The sequence below is a fragment of the Equus caballus genome, chromosome 2, assembly GCF_041296265.1.
Source record: "Equus caballus isolate H_3958 breed thoroughbred chromosome 2, TB-T2T, whole genome shotgun sequence".
In the NCBI taxonomy this organism is placed as follows: Eukaryota; Metazoa; Chordata; class Mammalia; order Perissodactyla; family Equidae; genus Equus; species Equus caballus.
The window spans coordinates 98,721,399-98,741,314 of NC_091685.1; the positions used below are offsets into that span (position 1 = coordinate 98,721,399).

Below are 19,916 nucleotides of genomic sequence, written 5' to 3' on the forward strand. Positions count from 1 at the left end.
AATGCTTTATAATAATCTGTATTTTCTATTTGGTGGATAGGAAGTTCTCTTTAGAACTGTCTTAAGTTTCTTAATCATGTTCTTCAAGGACCAGCCTGGTGCTGCGGCAGTTAAGTGCACACATTCCACTTCTTGGTGGCGCAGGATTTGCCAGTTTGGATCCCGGGTGCAGACATGGCACCACTTGGCAAGCCATGCTGTGGTAGGTGTCCCACATATAAAGTAGAGGAAAATGGGCATGGATGTTAGCTCAGGGCCAGTCTTCCTCAGCAAAAGAGGAGGACTGGCAGTAGTTAGCTCAGAGCTAATCTTCCTCAAAAAAAGGAAAATCATGCTCCTCAAAATTTCTATAGTTTTGCTTACTTGACTGCTTGATCTGTTTTTGAGAGGATATCATAAATTTCCAACTAAGATACTTTTTTTTAAAAAAATGGAATTTTAACATAAATATAGAAAAGTACAAAAATCTAAGTGTACAGCCCAGTGAATTATCACAAAGTTAAAACACTCAGGTAATTACCCAGATTGTAAAATAGTACATTACCAGGACCCTAGAACTGCCTTAGTGCCCCCCTCAATCACTAGAATCCACGTACCCCAAGATAACTGAGTTCTCACACCATAGAGTCATTTTGCTTGCCTTTAACCTTTATGTAAATCAAATCTTATAATATGTATACTTTTGTATTTGTCTTCTAACGTTATGCGAGATTCATCTATATTGTACTTAGTTATTGTTCATTCTTTTTTATTGTCTTGTAGTATTTCACTGAATAAATACAATGATACTTCTATCCATTCTACTGTTTATGGACACTTGCATTATTTTCAGTACTGGCTATGAGAAGTGAAGCTACGATGAATATTCTCATTCATGTCTTTTTGTACATGGACGCCTTGCATTTTTATTGGACATTTTCCTAGGAGTGGGATTTATTGGTCGAAGAGTATGGCTATGTTTAACTTTTGTAGATACTACCAATCAACCCTGCATAATGAATGCAATAATTTATACTCCCAGCAGCAGAATAGAACAGTTCAAGTTGCTGCACATTCTTATCACTCCTGGTATTGTCAGTCTTTCTCAAGTAAGCCACTGTGATGGTGGAATTTAATATCCCATTGTGGTTTTAATTGTCCTAATGACTAATGCTGTTGAGCAGTTTCTCGTGAATGTATTGGCCATTTTATCAAGCGTCTGTTCAAATATCTTGCCCATTTTCTATTGGGTTGTCTGTCTTTTTCCTATTGATTTGTAGGAATTTATTATTTATTCTGGAAATGAGATCTTTGCTTGTTGCAAATCCCTTCTCCCATTTTATGGTTCACTTTGGCAATCTCTCATGTCTTTTCATGGACTTAAATTCTTAATTTTAATATATTCCAATGTATTTTTCTTTTATGGTTAGTACTTTGTGTGTTCCTCTTTAGAAATCCCACTTACACCACGTTTAGGAATATATTCTATGTTTTCTTCTAGATCCGCACTATCCATTAGAAATATAATGTGAGCCACAAACTTGAACTTCAAATATAATTTTAATTTTTAAGTAGCTCCATTAAAAAACAGAATGAGACAGGTGAAATTAATATGAATAATAAAGTTATTAAGGAGATGTATTTTTTTAAAATAAGATTTTAAATTCCAGTGGCTCTTTTATAGCTATAGCACATACCAATTTGGACTAGCCATATTTCAAGTGCTAATAACCACATGTGTTTAATGGCTATCATATACCATATCAACTCAGTTTAGAAGCTTTAATGACATGCTATTTACATTGAGCTCTGCCATCCATATGATATTGTTTTTTGTGTGTGCCATGAGGTAACACACTGAGCAAGGAAACTAGGTAACTTGTAGAACTGAAGGAAGATCTTCAGGATCCAGGGCCAATCTGGGTCTCTTAGGAACGAAAACAGAGCTTGATGATTCTGGGATTTTCTATCTCTCATCTCTGCACGTTCTCTTTTATTTCATCAAGATTTTCTTAACATTGCAGGGGACGTGGGCACTAATTGTTCTGGGCTCACATCTTTACAACTTCCAACAGATGAGAAAAGATAAATCTAATTCTGTTTAGAAATATCCCAGCTCAGGTCACATTCCTATACCCTGTAGCTAGGGAGATGATTACTTTTGGCCAGGTCGTTACATGCCCATATATATAATCATGGGACAGAAATTATTACCAGAAAAAGGAAGGCACCATAGTGTATGTACCATGTCTATTTCTTACATGAGATGCTTTTAGAGACCTGGGGCTATTCCTTGTGCGCAGTATGCACTAAATAAATATTTATAAATAGCATTAGCATAGTCTCCTAATTTGACAGGAATGCTTAAAATAAGGCCAAAAGCAGGAGGAAGAATATAAACTTATTTGCTTGGAACTCGTTTTTATGATACATACATATTTGAAGACCATCCAAATCCTTAGTTCATAAGTTTAGTTGATTATAAGGGCTTGTTAACATAGAAGATAACTCAACACTTTCTTTGTAACCTGCATTTTTTGCAAATTTCTGGGTGATTGGAAGAGGTATACTGGTGTCATTGGTAACTATGTACAGCTTTGCAGAATTTTTCAATGTAACTCTCTTTTATGTGAAAGTATAATCCTTTCAGACATTAGTCTAACTTCAGCAAATTTCTTCATAATTATTTTTTTAAATATTGTGAATGAGGATTGCAATGTTATTTGATATTTAAAGAACATTTTTTCCTTCTTTAAAATTTATCTAACTTCCTGTCTGAGTGCAGTGTTAGTCTCAATTTATGAGTTCAGTCATTTAGCACAAAATTTAAAATTGAAGTGAGCTCTGAGTTAGTGAGAGATGAGAAGTTGTGCCCTGAGATTTCTAGTGTTCGACTTTTAACTCACATTTCTTTAGAGCTAATCTGTTCCCTTTTCTGGAAACAAAGTCCTCTCCTCTCTCCATTATGTGCATTAATCAGGAGAATTGTGTGAGTGGAAGGACACACAGAAGCAGGAGGAGAAATAGGGGACAAATCTTCCTTTTGCTTCCTTTTTTGGAATTTCCACAAGATTGAATGAGGAAAATTACCCATTTTTATTTTTTGAAGGCCATCCAGCTGAGAAAAAGTATTTATTTTGGCTTTATAAAAACCCTGACTTGGTATACCCAAAGCAAATTATGTAGGGATTAGGTAAATAATATAAAAAGGAAATGATGTAGCCTAATTATTTGGAGAGTGGAGCATTGATGTGATATAATTTTCTCAGGTGCCCACATAACAGAAAACGGCTCTGACATTCTTCATGCTACTTTTCTGGAGGCTGTTTCTTTCTTATATCTGTCTTGACCCTCCTCCCGGTTCCCACTTCTTGCACACAAGTTTTTTGTCTGCTGTTTTTGTTCAGACATTCGGAAGCACATTCAATGATGTTTGCAAATGTAGCCTCAGGGTAATGATAACATCCGATTCTCACTGAATCGAAAACTACCTATACCCACAGCCAAAAGTGACATCTAAGATTTCTTTTCTTTTGGTATTTGTTTTATGGACTCTTGATTAAGAAAGTTAATAGAGTTTAAAAATGTTTCGCCTTTTTTACTGTTTCAAACTAAACATTCTATTTCTAATTCATTTTAAATTTATAATCATAAAATAACAAAGTTCTTACACTTTAGAAAAAATCATACATAATATCATCACCTTCCACAACTGTTATTCTGTGTATTCTTTTTCAAACTTTTGCTATATGCACGTTTTAATGTCATTGTAGTTATTGCTTAATTTTGAAATTGGATTTTTTTGAAATTGGATGGAACAGTATGCAAATGAAGAATATCTTTTACTTAGTTTAAGAGATCACCTAGTGCTAATGAGAATCAGGAAACGACTATTTTCTAGAGTCACCGTGACTTTTAACTTTGTCACAGTCATATGGTGATTTTATATACTGATTTATTATGGGTAGTAAGAAATAATTTTTATCTTTTGAAGTTGAGTCAGGCTCACAATTGTTATGTGCGCGACAGCAGCTATGCAGAATCATTCTAGCTTTGTAAATATTAGATTTGACTGTGTTGCTAGGAAACCCAAAATTTAAAAAAAATTAAACTAATCAGGAAACATCTTATGAAATCTAAATTGGGTTGTAATAAACAATGAAGCTCTTAGTTACGTTCTATTATCAAAACAGTTGCGTGTCAGATGTTTTATACGGAAGGGAAGTTAAAGAAGAAAGAAACTCTTTACAATGCCGTGATCATTTCCTGTTTCATTTTTCATTTTCTTTTTGCATGAAGAGCTTTTGCCCCTCACTAAGAGTTGCTTTAAATCTCTGGGAAGTTCTGTTCCTTATTTACTACTTCTGGATGGTTAAGATCCCTTTTAAGTGTGTGCTTTGTTCTCTGAAAAGCTTAGGTCAGTTGAGCAACATGCTGCTAATGTGAAAAAAAAAAAGAAAAAAGAGCTGAGTAATGCTGGCGCCTTCTCATGTGGCTGATGCAAACCTGGAGAATTTGCATCATCATTTAGCTGGAGTAAGTTGGTGTGACAGGCAGGAGCTTAAATACCAGCCCATGAGGAAGCTGAGCTGGTCTGTAACGATAGGGCGGCAGCAGCAGCCGCAGCAGCAGAGGTAGTCAGAGGAGGTGAAGGAGCCGAGAGCACCATGAACACACACGTGTTTCTGAGGAGTTATTAGATAGCCGTGAAAGAAAATACACCTTTGAGTTTTTACCTATGAACACAATAGCACTGAGAGAGACAGTCTGAAAGTAGAGAGGAAGAGATTGATCAGTCACACCAAGAACAACCAAAGTTGCAAGTTTGGGAGTTTTTTTTTTCCTGTGTTTCATTTTTCCCCCGTGTGTCACCACAATGGTCAGAAAGCCTGTTGTGTCCACCATCTCCAATGGAGGTTACCTGCAGGGGAATGTTAACGGCAGGCTGCCTTCCCTGGGCAGCAAGGAGCCCCCTGAGCAGGAGAAAGTGGTGCTGAAGAAGAAAATCACTTTGCTGAGGGGCATCTCCATCATCATTGGCACCATCATTGGAGCCGGAATCTTCATCTCTCCTAAGGGCGTGCTCCAGAACACGGGCAGCGTGGGCATGTCTCTGATAATCTGGACGGTCTGTGGGGTCCTGTCACTATTTGGTGAGTGCAGCTTCTTCTCTGGGGGTGTGTCTGTGGAGCTGGGCGGTTTGCTTTCTGAGAAAGCAAAGGGGAACTTTTAAAGAGTGAATGAATGGCAAAGGCTACGCCGGACTTTCTGATTTCTGTTTAGGTATGCGAACCACCCAAACACAGCGTCCACTGTTGGCAGGATCCTGAATTCCCTCAACTGACTTTCTGCAGGCTGTGTCCTCTTTTCCTCACTAAGACAATCTTCTGACTTTACCCTGTGGCGATGAGAGCAAAGGCTAACTCTGATGAGCCAGTAAAAGACATTTGAGCTTTCTGTGCGGGGCAGTTGTGCTTGGTTACGTATGTTTGGGGCATCTTGGCAGCTGACATGCTGAATGAAACACTTGTGAAGTAAAACCCAGCTGTAGCCTATTTAGACACAGAACTAAGCATTCGGCAGAAGTTTTACTGACTTTTTATTGGCAAAATGAACGGGCGGCAGTCTTTTCCTTTTAATTTTTTTTAACTTCATGTGCTTGCCAGTTCCTAATATTCTTTCAAAGGTCCTCAACGTGAAAAGCTGTGTGATGCACGTAACTCAGTGCCTATTGTAAATAGGAATATTGCGAGGATCTGAGCGTACTTCAAATTATTTCCACCTTTCACATCTCCCCAATACCTTTAAATGTTTGCAATATAAATTGTAAAGTTGGAATTAGGCGTTAGTTTGCTGTGCTTGCCCAGATCTGTTTTCTTTCTTTATAGTTCACTTGGTCTCCAAAGACACAGGTAATTTGTCCACCTGTTCAGTGGGTTAATCTGAGCAGAACTGGTAGAAGGATAACAATTATTAATTTTTCTTCAAAATCTAGATCTCTTTTATTGATTTGATAATTAATAGTAAAAAGGTAATAAATTCCCCCTCATGTGGTGGGAAACTTACTAGAAAGCTACCTGAGTTAGTTGTAAAGGTAACAAAAACTGGTGAATGGTCAAAAAAATTAAATTATTTTTATACTTTGGGTAGATGTCTAAGATTACTTGCTCCTCTCTGGCAAATAGTGTGTTTTGATTCCAAAAGGACTCTAGTACTAATTCTTGGTCATAACTGTAGGACCTCGTCCTAACTCTTGGTCATATAGGTACCAATCTGATCATTTTTAAGACCTTGTGATATTTTAATGCATTGGTTTGTCATTCAGCTAGAGAACTCAAATTTCCATTATTAGAAAGTATTTTAAATAAAACTTGTTAAAACAAAGCCTTAGTATAGAAATATCATAGAGGAATTATTTTTAGGTTTTTAATAAGAGTTGGTGGTTTTCTACAGGGTTCTGGCACGTACATATATAGACAAACAACATAGACAGAAACCTAACTGTTGCTCTTCTTAAATAACTTTGTGCACCCTCAGTCTTTGATCTTCTACAACATTTGGTATATTCAGAATAAATCCACGTCTAAAAGGGAAAACCGTAACCAGCTTCCTGGACTCTGCATACTTATGTGCATGCAGCTTCCACTATGTGATTTGATTTTTGTACACAATAAAAAGTTATTCAGATATAAAAAAATGGATCACACTGAGCATTGAACTAGTTAGTGATGTTGACCTGACTATGAAAATGCGCTTCTGCATAAGTGTATCATCACAAGCAGAAGCTCAGGGAAAAAAAGTTAAAGGGACTAGCTAAGGTGACACGAGATGGTATTCTTTGATTACTAATTGCAAAGTGTGCGCTCCTGTATTAATCTTCTTATCTATAGTTACATTGCCTTTGTCACTTAAGTTACCAGGAGCTTTTTGAGAGGATGCTTCCCTAACAGGAAGCAAAGCAACGTATGAGAAAAAAAATCCTTTGCCTTAAAACTCTAGAACTCTGGGACTAAGAAGAAATAATCTATATATGTGGTTTACAATTTTTTTAAAGTCAGGGTCAGTACATGGAGTTTTACATCCTGTTTTGAACTTTTTTCATCTGGGTAAAATGGTTCTGGAGCTTGACACCTTTAAATGAAAATCTCATTCCTCCAGAACTCAATTTAGACCTAGGGTAACCATCCTGGAGTTTCAGCAGAGCGTACACAGGTCTAGGTATTGATGCTCTGGCAATAAATTCTGAGGTACTTAAGACTCTTTCCAATAGCATTTTATATTGGATGCTTTTCTGTACAGCCTACCAACATGGTTACTGGTTTCCAACAAAGAGTGAATGGCAACTTTAATGAGTTATAAATAGGCAAACTCCCAGTGATCCCCCAATATCAATCTGCAAACTAGTTACTTTAGAATCATCTGTGTGAGTTTGGAAATAATAGATTTTCTTGGATCCCTCTATTGGAGAGTCTGGACTCTCTTGATTAGAGAGTAGTTCTGGGGTATGGCCTTAGAGTCTGTTTTCTATTTGTTTTTAAATAAAAAATTCTTCCCAGTGACTCTGAGACAGTGCTAGGTTCAGGAATAGCATAAGTGATACTAAGATTTCACTGAATATCCAGATTATCTTCATGTCGGACACTTCTACCTGAAGCTTTACTGATTGGCAATAATTTCCCACACTTGAATCTCTGAAGTTGCTCAGGCAAAAGTTGTGTTACATTTGAGTACTTAGCATTATGGATAGAACTTCTCGTAAAATATCCAGATTATATTTTTCATTTTCTTGGTAAGCAATTGCTCAAATTAATAGGTATAACTTTATTTCATGAGGTGATTTCCGTGTGTCAGGCCCAGTACTGCCCTTGGCATTCATGATCACATTTATACACTCAACTCCCTTATGGGCTGAGACTTGCAATCTCCATTTTACAGAGAGTGAAACTGAGGTTTTGCTCAAGTCCGTGTGAATTCTATTGCTAGATGTTAAAATTTGGTTTATAATTAATTCTACCTAAGGTACATAGATATAAGTTATAGCAGCTCTTTTTTAGAAGTATGCTATGTCAACTACCCAGAAGTGTACACTTCAAAAACATCCAAGAAAATATTTTCTAGAAATAGAATATCTGAGTCAAAATTCGTTTTTTTGACAAATAAAACATATCCCACAAATTAAGTGAAGTCTTGCAAGGCCCAGAGTCCATATGCTTCCGAAGTACAGATAAATTTTGTTTATTTTGATGCGCCACAGAAATACCTTGATTAAAAAGATTCTCAATATAAGGAGGTCAATTTGGAATAGTTCCTTGTCTTGGCATGAAGTTATATTCTTCAAAAATAGGTTAGTTATTGGCATCTGTCTTCTCTTTTTCTCTTGTTCTGAGGTTTGAGATTCAAAATTCTTAATAATATGATGTTGTTTTAGAAGTTTGTCTTTACCACTTTAAGTAAAATTACATTGTTTGAATCGAATGAACTATATCTCACATGTGAAGAAGTTGCAAGATCAAATGTGAAGAAGTTGCAAGAGGAACTTGTGGCTCTTATCAGATGACTATTTTTTTTTGTCTTGAAATAAGGATGTCATTCAGACCAAAGCATGCAGTCACATATCAGGCAGCATAAACATTGCTGTATCAGTTCTGTTGCAGGATGACTTGGTAATGTTTTAACTTCGTGCCTTTCTGTTATAAACATTTCACAGGAGCCTTGTCCTATGCCGAATTGGGAACCAGTATCAAGAAATCTGGTGGTCATTATACATATATTCTGGAAGTCTTTGGCCCGTTACCAGCTTTTGTACGAGTCTGGGTGGAACTACTCATAATACGGTAAGAGCATAGATAGAAAAAAATTAAGGAAAAATAGACCTATTCATTATGCCCTTCTTTGAATCACTTTGATTAGTTTTAACTAATTAGAAACATGAATGTCATGTGACTATGTTGTAAATACGTCTACATAAAATCTGTGATGAAATACCTCAATTAATGTTCTTAAGGAAGTTTTGCCCCTGACAGTGGTTTGCCAACCATGCCAAACTTTTAAAGTATCTGCTTCTCTTTAATATTCACTTATTCTCTATGACATTTATAGGAAAGATGTTGACCTGAAAGCATATGAAGCATCAAAATCCACCTTCATAAATCATACCTCTTGACTAGCCAGACAAAACTAAATATCATGCTAGGAGTTGGAGCTTTCCTTTTTGTAGATTACACCATTAAGTTGTTTAACTTCACTTAATTTTTATGATTAGGAAACTTCTGTGCCTAACAACTTAGTGTGTCACCAAGTCTTATGCTTTACAACAAATAAAACCTTGACATAAATGACTCACGTCCTCAGCTTAAACAAATCCGTGAACCACAGTTGCGAAAGTCTTTTTTGATTTTATTGTTATGAAAATGTCTTCCTCTTCCTGATTGTCTTGGTTGAAAATCAAACCAAATAGTGCTAAGTCATTCTGAATAGCAAATTTCCTTCAACTTTGTGGAAAACTTGTGATGTCATATGAGAAGTTTAGAGTGTCAGAGTTCCATAAGGCTGACTGCTTCCATAAAGCGTGACTTGCACATTCTGGTTAGAGTTTAACAGAGGTAACTAGGGGAGTTTGCTCTTACTGTAAACTTATCAGGCGTACACAGCTGAAAGCTCACGTAAGTTTTTATCCTTTCATTGGTGGCTAAGTGGCAAATGCAGAGCTAATAAGTATTGACAACATTAATCATGATTTTTCTAGTCCTAGGAGTCTCTTTTTTAACAAAAAGCTTCAGAGTAGTATTCACTCCTTTGTTAACTCTGTTCTCATTTTAAGCAATTCTGTATTATTTAAAACTTGTTATAATGGAATAATGATGAAGAACTATTTTGTTCCTTTTCTAAAATCTCGGATTTGCCTGAGACATGCCTTCCATTCTTTTCTGATGATCCGAATCTTACTCTTCAAAGGTCAGCTTAAATCTTATCTTTTCCACAGTTAATTTCCTGTTCATCTCGGTTTATAGTATTTCTTTCCTCTCTTAATTCTTCTGAAAAATGAAGTCTCTGCTTCTCATTTGACATTGAACATGATAACTTAGATTCTTGCTTAATATTTTAGGTGTCTGTGTTCTGTTTCCCCATTAAAACTGCAAGCATTTCAAGCACTTAAGACCAGGTCTCGCACTTTTCGTAACCCTTATACTACTTACTTCAGTGCCCTGAGTATCATAGATGTTAAATTCTTTTTGAATAAATGACTGAAATTTTAAGGTAGTAATAGTTTGAATACAACACACTCAGCATTCGAATGAGTGCACTACTTATTTAGAGTGCTTTCCTGTCAGGATAGTGGTCTTTGTATCCTGATCCAACTGGACTTGAATCCCTCTTCAGTCATGTATTGATTGTCTGGCTTTGGCTAATTGGTTATCATTATGACGAGCATGATCATTCCATTTGCAGTAGCACAGATATAGTGCTCATTCATTCATTTATTCATTCCACGAATTGCTACTAGATGGCGAATGGCAAGTTAAAGCTATGTAAAGTGGATTGAGCCCTAATTCCTGTTCCCAAGTAGCTCATAATCAAACGTTACTTTAATTGCAAGAGAGCTGCTTCATGGTATGTGTGTGTGTGTGTTTTGACAGAGGAAATTACCTAGATGTACTCTAGAATCTTTTTTAATAGGCTTTTGTGTTTCTTTGTAATAATGGACTCACATTGCTTGGTTGCTCTTTCAAACAGAGAGTGTAATGAATGACTTGAGGGGTGACAAGGTACCTGTGTACTTTAACATTTCTCTTCAGTTGACAACACTCATAGTACCTAAATACTTACTATTAAAACCATATTTCAGTTTAAGTCACTCTTGCCAGAAATAATCTGAAAAACATATCTTTCAAGGAAAGAATTATCAGACATCTGTACATAGCAGGGGTCATTATAATGAATTCACGCATTCACCGTAGATTCAATATTTATTGGGTTTCTACTGTATGATAGACACTATACTGAACACTGGGGATAAAATAGTGATTAAGATAGACACAGTCTTGTGGTCATGGAGCTCAGGGTCAAAGGAGGGAAATAGTTATCAATCAAGAAATCACACAAGTGAATATAATGTTCAACTATGATAAGAGCTGGAAAAGCGAAGCCATGAGGTTCAGTAAGAGAGTATTCTCTGGAGATCTAACCCAGTCAGAATGTTGGAGAAGCTTCCTTGCACCAAGGAAGATTGGACTAAGATCTGAGGTATAAAAAACCTGTCAGCGAGTTGCAGGGCCCCCAGGTAAAGGGTATTCAGATCCTTCTAGTGGGAAGAAACAAACTGAAGAGGAAGGGAAAGAGACTTAAATGGAGGATTTTTGCATATTCTGAACATATTTTGAAAGCACTAAAATGACATGATCCTATTTTAACTTATACATCAAAAATTGATAAATGATGGAGAACAGGAAGAATATGTTTGAGGAGAGGAGGAGAGGATCTCTAGTAAAAGAAGGAAGTCAAGAAATTTATGGCGCTGCCTAATATAAGCAGGCCAAGGTTGGAACACATAATGGTGGTTCGTTTTATGACAGTCTAGGGACCGAGCTTGGGTGTTGGGTCACCAAGAGAAGGAAGAGAAGCTGAAAGGGAAGATTGGCATGAGAAATTAGATAATTCCCTGGACTTGTCCGTGTATCTAAAGAGTATACATTCATATATACATATTTTTAAACTGAAAGGCATGTGTAATTTTCTCATAGGAATATTTGAAGAATTAAGGTAGAATGGTTTGTTACCTAACTTGCTACATGCCTGAACTTATTTCATTTTCTTGTCTCATGCCTGTTTTCTCAATTTTATAAAATTACAAGGGTACTATTATTTTTCAACTTATACTTTGCATCTAAATATTTCTATGGAATTAAGAATAATCACTTGGCTCTTCAGGTTTTTGTCTGTACTGGAAAAATAAGAATAATACAATGTCAAGGATATAAGCATATATTTGCGATGAGCACTTATTAATACTAATTTTTTAAGTCGAGTTTTGTGTTCATGTTCTGACCATGCCCTGACCCTTGAGATCTGCACTTTTAACATATTCATGCTATGGCTGGGGTTTAGTTGTTGATTTATTGAGAAGAAGACTGCTTCTTGTGAAGTTCAGCTCTGTCAGGATCTCAAGTAATAAACTAGATTTTTTAAGGAAAAGTCAAATATGAGAGAACAAAACTGATAGCGCTTAGTCATGCTCCCATGGATATGTGAAGTTTAAAAACTAGCCACCAGGGCTGGCCCAGAGGTGTAGTGGTTAAGTTCACATGGTCTGCTTTGGTGCCCCAGGGTTCGCAGGTTCAGATCCCAGGTGCAGACCTAGCGCTGCTCATAAGCCATGCTGTGGCGGTGTGCCATATACAAAATAGAGGAAGACTGGCACAGATGTTGGCTTAGTGACAATCTTCCTCAAGCAAAAAGAGGAAGATTGGCAACAGATGTTAGCTCAGCGCCAATCTTCTTCATAAAAAAACAAAACAAAACAGAACAAAAAGCCAGACACCAAAGTTATGGACAATATTTCATTTGGAATTTCTCTGACAACCTAATCAAATATAGAGTTCTGAAAACTATAGACTTGCATCTTTAACATGTTCCATATGCTGAATAATGATACCTCAAAGTAGAAAAAGTTTGGTGAAGACACTATTCAGTTTTTTCCTGTAGTTAATGTGAATATATATTTTTATTTTTTTTTTCCTAGCCCTGCAGCCACTGCTGTGATATCTCTGGCATTTGGACGCTACATTCTGGAACCATTTTTTATTCAATGTGAAATTCCTGAACTTGCAATCAAGCTCATTACAGCTGTGGGCATAAGTGAGTATCGTGAGTATAAATATGAAAGAGAAAAAAACCCACAAAAATATTTGGCTATAAAGACTTTTTGCCTGGTGGGACTGCGCCCACATTGTAGTGTTTTGCTGACAGTTCCTTGCCAAATTTATGTTGGAAAATAAAAAAAGAATAAGAATTTGGAGTGATCCCTGATATTCTATTACGTGCCAGTTTTGCAGTGAGTCAAGACATCTGATGGCTAATCTTTTAAAATAGGACAGCAAAAACCACTTTGTTAGGAAAACTATAAGTGGATTGAACAAAAGAATAGAATTCTTCAGAGGAAAAATCAATTATTTCATGGATTTTTTTGAATGAGAAATTACCCTTCCTCAGCAATAACTTGTTGAATGATAACTCACTTATCCCCATGGAGTGATGTTTATGTGTTGGGTGTGTACATAGTGTTATACATTTTATAACGTTAGCAGCTGTCACTTTCAGTGTCATAGTTCTAGCTGTCCATTGACGGTCATGATAAGAGTCTTCCTTCAATAATTGATTATTAGTAACATTTCTCAAATTAGGTCTCCAAGTTAGGAAGTTGTTCCTTTTTATCAATGGGCACAGATATTAGGAATTTTTTTTAAAGGAAATAAAAAAGAGGAACATGCACAATATTACATAAGTGACATGAAGCCAAATATAACTCTAACTTCCTATAGGAGTCTAGATTTCAAACTCTTGAGTATTATGGGAAACAACTTATAAAGAACAAAAAAAATTTGTTGACTGATTTTTATGAGAAGAGGTCTAAGAATTTTCCTCTAGCAGAGAAGTCTATGGAATGCCAACTTGTTAAACTTGGAGAATTACGCAGCTTCAGTTTTCTCAGGCAGCAGAAAATTGGTGGTAAATGAACAGCATCAATGTGATGTTCAGATCTAATACCATGAGCTTGTGTGGGATGAACCATCTGAGCATAGGATTATAGTTCAGGTTCTAGAGACACACAATCTAGGACTGAAACTTAGTGTCACAATTTCTTAGTTATGTGATTTGGAGCTAAATATTAAACCGTTTTAAGTGTCAGTTTTATTTATGGGTAAAATACCTGTGAAAAGATAATCTATCTCGAATGGCTGTAGAAAGATGAAATTACGTCAGAGTTTTAAGGCCTTTAGCAGAGTGTGTTCCCCATAGACAGTTCTTGATAAATCTGGTGTCCCACTAAGGGATTGGACTAACAGCCATTGTTGTACCCATTACATTCTTATCCCTCAAATGACTAAGGTAGAATTATATCACAATTATTATATGCAAAAAGAGGATAGGTAGCATTTTTGAGAGCTCTATAAATTGACAATACTGGTTAATAATTAGAATCTATAACCAGCAAACTTTCAGTAGATTTTCTGTAAACATTTATGAATCCACAAATATTGCCTGCTTGGACTTGAAATGAGATGGACAATGATAAAATATTACTCTTTCAGTAACTCTAAGTGACCTTCTTCTTACTTATCCCAATTCTATTAAACTTCTTAAAGGGAAAATTTGTATTTTAGAGGAGTAAGAGGAAACCATTCAAGCTAAAATTTTAAAGCAATTATAGGTAAGGATAACTAAGTATGGGCCATTTACAAAACTCCTGGAGCAGAGATTGGAATGGAGATGGGCTAGAGATGGAATAGTTAACAAAGAGCCTGAGTAAATCTTGGATGAACCTAGACACTTCCTTCTATTTTTTTCATTAGTTACAACATTAGTTTACAAATTTTGATCTTCCCATCGCAAGCTTGAGATTCTGAGGAAATGTGTTCCCGTAGTCAGAAGCACTGAAAGAGAAAACGGGATGTTCTTATGACTCAGTGGTTGGTCATGGCAATCAGAGGCCTAACTGGGAGAGTCAAACTGTCTTTGAGAAAGATTTAGCCTTAATGGAGCAACAGCGGGTGGAGAATGGAGACTGAGAAGGAGAAATGTACCTGGGGGCAAATCTCTCACATTCTGCATTGTTCAAAGTGACTATAACAGGTGATTTTCTGCCTGTTCGGGGTGGAAGGGTAGGAAACAGAGTTTAATTGCGTGAGTTGCCTCTCTGTATTCCCTGGGGAAGGAAAGAGTTTGTGGGAGTTTGAAATCTTTAGTTCAAGTGGAGAAGAAGAGCAAACCTGAAGGATCTTGTTATAGTCAAATCACAGCAAAAAGAAATTTCAAGCTTTGTTAAATGCCAACCAACCATTTGAGAAATGATAGTGGGTTGGGGGTGGGGAGTTACTAAATACTAATTTACTCCCGTCCCTTTTTTTAAAGTACTCTACTTCAATTCTATCAAATTAATAAAGATGAAAAGTTTTTGCTTATCCAAAATCCTGTCCATTCTGGTAAACACGTCAGGCACGTGGAGGTTTAACTGGGAAATCTTAAATACTCACATTTGGCGCTCCCTCTAGTGCAATACTGACATTACGCCCTTTACTTTCTATGGAAGTCTGTGAATTTTCACTGTCTTTGTAGGTAGGTTCAATAAGCATTGAAGTATGTTTAATTTTAAAATGATATTTGGTCTTTGGTTCTGGTCTTCTGAAACTACACCTTATATAAGAATACACTAGAATGGCAGAATATTATAATAAAAATACTTTTGTCAAAATGTGAGATCTAGTCCCAGATCCACCCCTGACCAACCTCTCTGAGCGTCAGTGCCCTCCCTAGTTTAGTTTATGTAGGTGAGTAAAGAGTCTGCCATGCTTTTCATACCTTGTGGGAATAATTAAGGGCAGCAAATAAACTAACACTTGCAGCTACACGGTGAAAAAAATTAGCCAGTTCTACAAATGCGTGACTGTATTTGCAAAACTGTGTTGTCCTGGCATCATTAAATTACGTGAAAGAAAATCTGGGACCAGGTCTGTGCTAGCATTTCAAATATAGCATGTGGTGTGGCTCTGTTCAAATCTTCGGAAGTCTGGCTACATGTCCTCCTTTTCCACCATAGCTAAATTACCAACACAACCAATTCTTAGGTCCATATACATAGTATTGACATATGCAAGTACTGTGGAACAAGAACCATATCCTTCAGGAGGATGACCAATAAAATATGGAATCCAAGTGTCCTGAAAACCCAGCCAAGATAAACATGAACCTTAGCAGAGAGGAAGAGCCATCAGGTGTTTGAAAGAATGAGGTAGACTAGAGGAACAATATATGTTTTTTGAGCTACTTCCTCATTGTTACCTATGAATTAGCTGTAAGAGTGGGGTCAGCTTTCCTAGGCTCTGCGCCTATCTTCACACTTAGTTATATGAACAGAGACAAGTTAAATAATATCCTGAGCCTCAGCTATTCACCTCAGAAATAAGGCCAATGATGGTAACAATGTCATAGAAATATGAGGATTAAATAACACTACCATGTAAAGTCTTTGTACAACGTCTGCCACATAATAACAGTTTACGTTTGTGTAATGCTTACCATTTTTATTCTCAATCATGAGATCCTGGATACGGACTGTCCTCTGCATTTTAATGGTGTTTGTTGGTATACATCCTCTCTGAAATTAATGCATCCAGGAAATAAATGCTAACAAAGAGATAAAAGGCAACCCAGGCAGCTGTTACAAAAAATAGTGGCAGGATCCACTTTAACTCACCAGGTAGCATCCATACGGCATCCATATATTTTCTCAGTTTAGCACGAAGAAATAAGAAGTCAGAAGCCAGGGAGAACCCGAACATGGGAGAAAATCTACTATATCCAGGCTCAGTGATCTCACTCTGCAAAACCGGAGACAGACTGGAATTATGGAAGTGCAGAAAGAAATACTCGCCAGTCCTTAAATCACTGCGGTAGTCCTTGACATTCCCCTAAACATTCTCTTCAAATACTGCTCCCTTCAAATATATATTTCTTACCTCCAGGATTTATACATTTAGCTTTCATGGCTGCAGCTCAGATCTTAGGAAACTGCATCACAAATAAGTAAATAAAAACTATATGTCCTGGTATTTTAATTTTGGCAACATTTAAGGAAAGCAAAAAAAAAAAAAGAAGCTCAAATTGATATAAGTACTTCCTAATGTGTGAAATTAGCAATTATTATTCAAAGGAAGTAAAACTAGGACCAGAGAGCTTGCTCAGATTTTCTTGATTATTACAATGTGGGGATAGTGTCTATAAAAAAGCAGATACTATTTGTTTTAGAAACTCAGAAAGCTCTTGCATTTAGTGAATCCCAAATCCCTTTTCAATATTGTTAGATGAGCAAAGTAACGTGGACTTAAATTTCTCTGTAAAGACACGTGATGAAACAGCCGTTCTGGCCACTGGAGGACCTTCATGGTGCCTCTGTACTAGCTGCCTTGTTACTTGTTAAGCTGTATCCTCCAGGTCACAGAGGTACCTCTCAGCTGGAATTTGGCGTACCAAATAATGAAAACAATGTCTGGGTGCTCAGATAAAGCAGGGTTTTGAGAAACCTTTGAGAGAAATCAATCTTAACCAGAATTTTTAGTTCAGCATCTGAGAGGAAAGCAAGGCGAGATTATCAACTCACAATATTTGCTTGATTTTTGTCTTCCATTTTTCCAAGAAAACTTTACAAAATATAAAAGGAAATCTCAAATATTCACTTTTTTCCATTCCAATAGGCATTAAGTACTTACATTCTTTAGGAAAGTTACAAACCTTCTTTCCTCTTTTCAAATATATAGACAGAAGTTCCAAAAATAAAAATACCTCTTTCTCTCAAAAATAAAAATACCTCTTTCTCTCTTCCCTCTCCCTTCGTCCCTCCTACCCTTCCTTTCCTCTCTCCCTCCTTCCATCCACCTTTCCTTCTTGCCTTCCTTCCCACTTTCCCCTTCTTCCCTCTCTCCTTTCACCCACCCTTCTTTTCTCCCTTCTTTCTCTTCCTTCCTCCCTCCCTGCCTTCCTTCCTTTTTTTCTTTCTCTTTCTCCTTTCTTCCTCCTTTTTCTCCCTTCCTCTCTGTATACTCAGCTCTTTTCTATTGTGGAGTATTTTCAGAAATAGAGACTGTTTGGGGTTTTAGGGGCTCTACTTAAAAGAACACAGTGCTCTTTTGTTGCTGGTGGGAACATGAGTCCAACGTTTTTCAGGCCAATGTTGAATCTCCTTAACTAAAATAATAATCCTTTTCAAATGATGACTTATTTGTTATAGTGTAATTTGCATAGAAAAAGGAAAAGAATTGCTGGATGATGAAGATGAGAGGAGAGTTGCATTAAATTTTTTTCAATATATAAGTGCTTTATATGTGGGAGAGAAAAATTATCTTATTTTTTATCCTTCCTCTGATAAAATAATGCACTTTGCCATTAACAATGGACCTGTTTATTTCTTCATGTTTTCAGTTTCAAATGTAGATAAAATATTTCCCTTAGCTTCCCATGTAGCTTCTCACTGCTCCGGACTCCTCATTACTGCTTTGAAACATTTCTTCATTAGTAACCCCCTATTTAGCTTTGTATGGGATCTACTGATCCCTGATTTTTCCCAACGTCAAATTTTCTTCAAAAATAAAAATTGCTTTATTGATATTTTACTTAAAAATGGCGTATGCTCATTATAAAAATTATTAAAATAATGCAGAAAAATAAATATAAAAATTGAAAATTGTTCAGTATTCTATCATCTATAAATACTCTCTGTTAAAGTTTTGGTAAATGCTCTTTTAGATGTTTTTCCTTCCCTTTCTCTCTGTCTTTGTGTTTTTATCTATCTGTCCATCTATCTATCTATCTAGCAATTGCCTATCCTGTCTTTGTAACTTTCTGTATTGGTCAGTAATATGTCATGAACACCCTTTCATGTAATAAATATTTGAGTGCATCGTGATTTTAAATGGCTTCATACTAAACCATTAAAAAAGATGTACCTTAATTAGCCTTCCTTTAGGAGGCTAGATTATTTTAAAATTTTTGCCATTACATGTTCTGTGTTGATAACATTTGCACTGATTCTTAAATTCTGAAATGAGCTACTGATTACAGCAGGCGATGGAAACTATGAAGATAACTCAGTACTGAAGATGTAGAAAACTTCCCACTGTAACTTGAATTATAAAAATTCTGTATTTTTTTTTATACCTGAGAAGTATCTTCATACAGTTTTGTTATTTGTTTACGGAGAATACACCTTTTAAAAAATAAAGCTTATAGATAATAATTGCAAATGCCAGATAAGAAATAGCTTTTTTTGAGGGTGGAGGCGAGTAACTAAGCATAAGTTTGGAACGAGCGTAAGGTTGGACTCCACTGTCTAGAACAACCTCAGTCATTCTGGCAGAGCACAGGAGGCAGGGTCTCAGAGTATCACCACTCATTTCGTGCCTCCTTGGCTGAAGGTAGTTTTTCTAAATTGAGGATCTAGCTCATTTATTTATTCAACAAAACTGGGCCGGGTATGGAGCTGGATACTAGCAATACAGAGATGAATAACACTTGTTCTATTCTCAAGGTTCTTATTGTCCACAATGTAGGGAGAGTGGATAGTTGAGTGCTGCTCAGGAAACGAGACAGCATCGTTAAGACAGAGAAATTCTACTGGCTTCAGCCCCAATGTGTCTTCTAGCCTGAGATCTAGTCTGATTCATCCTTAGAACATTTTTTCAAGTCCCCAAATCATATCTTGGAAGCCTCTACTTTTAGGGTAGGTTGAAAGTCTCTCCTTGATGTGCTAACTGGAAAGAAGAAGAGAAATCCAAAACTTGCTGGCTAAGGCTAGTCCTGAGAGTGAACAATAAGGTCCCAGCCAACTTCTCGACATATTGTTCCATCTCGAGTGCGATTCCACTCTGGCAGGTGAATATGCATGCAGTCATTGAGGGAGAAGATAGCTGCCTGCCACATCAAGCCAAAGAGCCACATCCAGCAATCTGATTGCATGCTGTGATGAGTTCAGGATTTGCTTAGAAGATATTTTTGTATCATTGTCAGGGCACCACAGTCTTTGTCCACTCTTATTGACGTGTACAAAGAACAAGAGATGACTTCTTACTGTCTGGAGATTTTATCCAAACTTCTCAAACGTTAATGTACATAAACATTAGAAGATCTTGTTGAAATGCAGATTTGCATTCAGTAGGTCTAGGACCATG

General features: G+C 36.6%; 1 protein-coding gene across 2 annotated transcripts in view; it reads left to right on the forward strand.

Annotated features, from left to right (window-relative positions):
• The window catches only part of SLC7A11 (solute carrier family 7 member 11), a 99,677-nt gene that overhangs the window by 14,795 nt on the left and 64,966 nt on the right, over window positions 1-19,916 (forward strand). Inside the window, exons 1-3 of one of the 2 annotated variants that reach the window (XM_005607846.4) lie at window positions 4,248-5,132; window positions 8,687-8,813; window positions 12,719-12,834. In XM_005607846.4, coding sequence (XP_005607903.1) covers window positions 4,856-5,132; window positions 8,687-8,813; window positions 12,719-12,834 — 520 coding nt within the window. In that variant the 5' untranslated portion in view covers window positions 4,248-4,855. Of the gene's footprint in view, window positions 1-4,247; window positions 5,133-8,686; window positions 8,814-12,718; window positions 12,835-19,916 lie in introns of those variants that run through there. The other variant, XM_070259043.1, reaches the window with a different exon arrangement.